This window comes from Glycine soja, chromosome 13, assembly GCF_004193775.1.
Source record: "Glycine soja cultivar W05 chromosome 13, ASM419377v2, whole genome shotgun sequence".
Lineage (NCBI taxonomy): Eukaryota > Viridiplantae > Streptophyta > Magnoliopsida > Fabales > Fabaceae > Glycine > Glycine soja.
Window position 1 is genome coordinate 25,246,219 of NC_041014.1, and position 4,409 is coordinate 25,250,627.

Consider the following 4,409-nt stretch of genomic DNA (forward strand, 5'->3'; position numbering starts at 1 on the left):
TAATTCAAATAGTGTAATAAAATTCCGTGGATTTGCAAGTGTTACTTCTAAGCATCATTCCATAACGATCCAATAGAAATATTCCTTACTAATTAAGCATTCTTCAATCGGTATATAGTTCAATAGGCTTCATTCAAATTTTTAATTCGCCAACAAAATATGTCGAGGTAAAAATTAAAGTGCTACTGCTGGAAGTGTGACGAAATTACTATTCCCAATTGCTAAATTGACCAGAGTGTTGGTTTCAAGCAAGAACAAGGTTGCACATTTATTGAATCACTAATGCCTGACCAAAAAAATTCATGTTGTGACTACAATTTTAAGTCACTGTTGTACATGTAAATTGACTCTATCTATATGCTGGAGATGGTCCTGCTTATATGAGAGGGAAAAAAATTCACATTAGCATGTACAGATAAAAACAAGTGTGTATGTTGTTGCGATAATGCCATGTCCTTGTCCTTCACTTCGTGAAGATTAGGAAAAGTAAACCCAAAGAACTACTACAAAGGAGATAAGCAATCTACAACAAACTCGAAACAATTTACAATCGCAAAAGAGAGCTTTACTCACAGAATTTTATGAAAAAAGATATTTGTGGATGGATCAAAATTCAAAACAAGTTTCTTCTCACAGGGCAGTGACTAATGCTATAAGAACAATCCGTCCTTCACAATTTGCTCCAACCAAGATGCTATATCTGACATAGGTGGACGCTCACTTGGATTTTCTCTCACAGCAAGCTCTGCTATATCAGCAAGCTTGAGCAAAGGCTCAACATTTCTTGGAAGAGCCACATACCTATCAATTATAGCAGCACCTTTCCCTTGTTTGATCAAAGGCACTGCCCACTCAACCACGTTGGGTGGAGTGTAATCCCTATCATAAGCCTTCCTTCCACTCAGAATCTCAAGCAACACAATCCCAAAATTGTAAACATCACTTTCTAGGTCCCCGTTGAGATCCTTGTCACTAGAAGCAAGAAGTCCAAAGTCTGAAATCCTTGCCCCCCACTCCGAATCCAAGAGAATGTTGGAACTCTTGAGATCCTTGTGCACAATGGGAGGAACAAGTTCCTTGTGAAGGTACTCAAGCCCCTTCGCGGCCTGCATCGCTGTCTTCAACCTGAGGCTCCAATTCAGCGGAGAAAGACCACCGTGGAGGTGATCATAGAGCGTCCCGTGAGGCATATACTCGTAGACAAGCAACCTCTCCCCCATCTCCGCGCAATACCCCAACAAGTTGACAACATTACAATGTCGAATTTTGCAGAGAATCTCCAGCTCCGTTTCAAAATCGCGGTTGTTGGTGTGAATTATGGTAGCAGCATTCGCTCTTTTAACAGCAACCACTCTCCCATCAGCTAATGCAGCCTTATACACAAACCCATAACTCCCCCTCCCAAGTTCATTAAACTCCTTAAACCCATTAGTAGCATCCTTAAGCTCAGAGAGCCTGAAAACCTGAGGCGCACCGGGGCACGAATTAACTGAAAGAGTAGAGTTAAGAGCAACATTCACATGATCTTCCTCCTGATCCGGTTTCCCGATGCAAGACTTGGATTGCTTCTTAGTCCTCTTTCTAACCATAAAAAGACACCCACAAAGCAAAATAACCAAAAACCCCAACACTGGACACCCAACTATCACCACCCATTTACGTAAATGATGCCAATGCAAATGCAAATGCTGCCCCGATGAGGAGTGTAGTCCACAAACACCAAAACAAGAACTGTTCTGACAAAGAGAACAAGCAGTGCAAACTCTATCAGCATTCCTAGTACATTCACTAGACAAGAAGAACCCTTTGGAACAATTTGACCCACAAGGCGAACAAATCCTCAAATCCTCTCTAACACACACGCTCGTCAAAGCTAGCTCATTGAGCACACTCACATTGAAAGCAAACTCATCAACCCCACACTCACTAGCCCTACAGAGTCCAGGGCTCGAAAGTTCCAAAGGAGGATCAAAATCGGGTTTTGAAGCGTTGACCAACCAACAAACCAGAAGAAGATCATCTTCCCTGATCCCGCACGTGGTGAAATCCGAAGAAGCAATAGCCATAAAGCCATTACCTTTTGGAATAACCAAAGAATTCAAATCACCCCAGCATTCAACTTCATGGTTATCCATTCTCACGCCGCAGAAATGGTTGGCCCCGGCGGATAGAGAGACTAACCGAACCGAATCTAGCGGAGGGTCCGAAAACGAAACCGGGTCGCCCCAGCATTTTAACTCGCCGGAAACGTTGAAAACGCCGCACACGGCGCTCCGACCCGCCGCCAGAACCGCGAAGGTGTCGGAAACATTGGAAATGTTTCCCAAATTTTCCGAAGTGGGTCCCCAGCAGATTAGTCCACCGTCGTTTACCTCGCCGCAGGTGAAGCCTTCACCGGAAACAACCCTCTTCACCTCCAGATTCGATATTAATTGGTCGATGAACTTATCACTCTGTTTCGCTGTCAACGTTTTGTTGGCGGTTTTCGTGATTTCCCAGCAGTCAACGGTGCCGGAATCGCGATCGGCGTAGTAGGATCCCCGGATGGCGCAGACGTGGCTCTTTCCGGCGGCGACTTGGGAATAGGCGGTGTTCCGGTACGCCGGAGGCACGAGGATTAGATCTGCGCTCGGTCTGGTTACAGCACTCCAGCAAAAGGCTTGCGAGGTGTTCGCTAAAATGCCGCAGAGAAATCCCTCCCCGCCGGAGAGTGCTGACATGGCAGGGAGGGCGTTGCTGACGGTTGAGAGCGACGGTGACGTGGCGTTGCTCCCCCAGCAAATAACGTCCTGCTTTCCACTGGCATCGATGGAGCAAAAAACCTCGTCTTTTCCGAACGACGCAGAGATTGGTCCCATTGCGCCGAACCCGTTTGCATTACTGCATAAGAAAAGGAATAACAGAAGAAGAAAGAAGGAAGAGTGAGAGATAATTTGCATGGTTGGGTTGGGTTGGGAACAGTGTCATTCATGTGTTGTTGTTGTTGCTTGGGATCATGATGATGGTTCTGTTTGTGTTTGCTCTTGGCGAAGTCAGAACCTTGTGAGCGAGAGAATAGTGATGCGTGATGACGATGAAACAACGTGGGTGTCGCCATTTTTACAGCTTCCATTTCGACCGTTACAACCTCAATGTACCGAACTTGGTTTAGTTACTTTCCTCTTTCTTTTACTGTTAATGTTTTTTCTTTAATATGATATTAAATATTAATGACCATTTAATTATTTTTTTTTGGTGAATCTAATGACCATTTTATAAGAACAAGAATTGACTACCATTCCTGATCTACTTGCTTTATTTTATTTTGTTGTGTTGGTTCCGAAAAATGAAAATAAGCTTATTCTTAAAAAATACGTTTGACTTGAAGTGAAAAAAACTGTAAATTTTGCGTTGACTTAGATTTTGTTTTAAATTTTATTCCAAATATTTTATAGTAGTAATTGTTTGAATTTTGTGTTGACTGTAACTGTTTAATTTCTAATTATAATTAGTCTATAAAATTAAATTGGAAAAAATTCACCGGATATACTAATTTGTAAATTTATTCCTCAATTTTCAGTTTTGACTCTTTCCTTGAATTTTATAATTTGGTGCACACTAGCTTGTTCCTTAAGTGACAGTCACATTGATTATTATCATTTTTTTCAGAACATACAAATCATTACAAGATTTGAATAAAATAAATATTAAATTACTAAGTCAAGCTTATAAGTCAATCAAAAATCAAATACTAATATGATAAATAGTCGTGACGGATTTAAGACGCCGAATTAGTGAAGGCAAAAAAGTTTACTTGCCACTAGTGTCACTGGAGAGTAATGGGTTCAAATATAATAAACGAGGTAAAGTACATTTTTACACCCTGAATTATATATAGATAGGTCCCTCAATGTAAAATAGTTAATATTTGTTAACTTCCTCTCAAGGCCATGGGCCCAAATCTCTCACACTAACATTATTAACAAAATTAATAAATTAAAATTTGAATAATAAAAATGTTAAATAGTTAATATTTCTCACTAGATATTAGTATTTCATACACTCACACTTGGAGATCAAACTACTAGCTATACAAATTATTAAAATAAATTATACCCTTTCAAACAAAATATTTTTTATGCCCACACTAAAGAAGAATCACACTTATATAGTCAAGAAACCAATTATGTACTAATTATGGCAAATCTTGTTGGGGGCATGCGTTTACAGTGTTGGGAAAGTACCTTGTAATTAAACATTGGCCTCCCCGAAAAGGTGAAAGATAAAAAAACATTGTTAATTTGTGTGTTTGTCTGAATGAAGTGGGTGTTGTGTTGGCGTGGGATCGGTGGAGTATCTAAAAGAGATTTTATCTGTAGCAGGAGATGGGGCCCACTCAGTGGACAATAACAAAGAAAAGAGGCGAAGAA

The 4,409-nt window shown here is 40.6% G+C and overlaps 1 protein-coding gene across 1 annotated transcript; it reads right to left on the reverse strand.

Annotated features, from left to right (window-relative positions):
• Positions 1 to 383: 383 nt before the first annotated feature.
• On the reverse strand, positions 384 to 3,171 carry LOC114380981 (serine/threonine-protein kinase-like protein CCR1). Its single transcript, XM_028340139.1, has one exon. It carries the CDS (start codon positions 2,937 to 2,939, stop codon positions 651 to 653), a length of 2,289 nt encoding a protein of 762 aa, XP_028195940.1. The 5' UTR covers positions 2,940 to 3,171; the 3' UTR covers positions 384 to 650.
• Between the last annotated feature and the right edge of the window lie 1,238 nt (positions 3,172 to 4,409).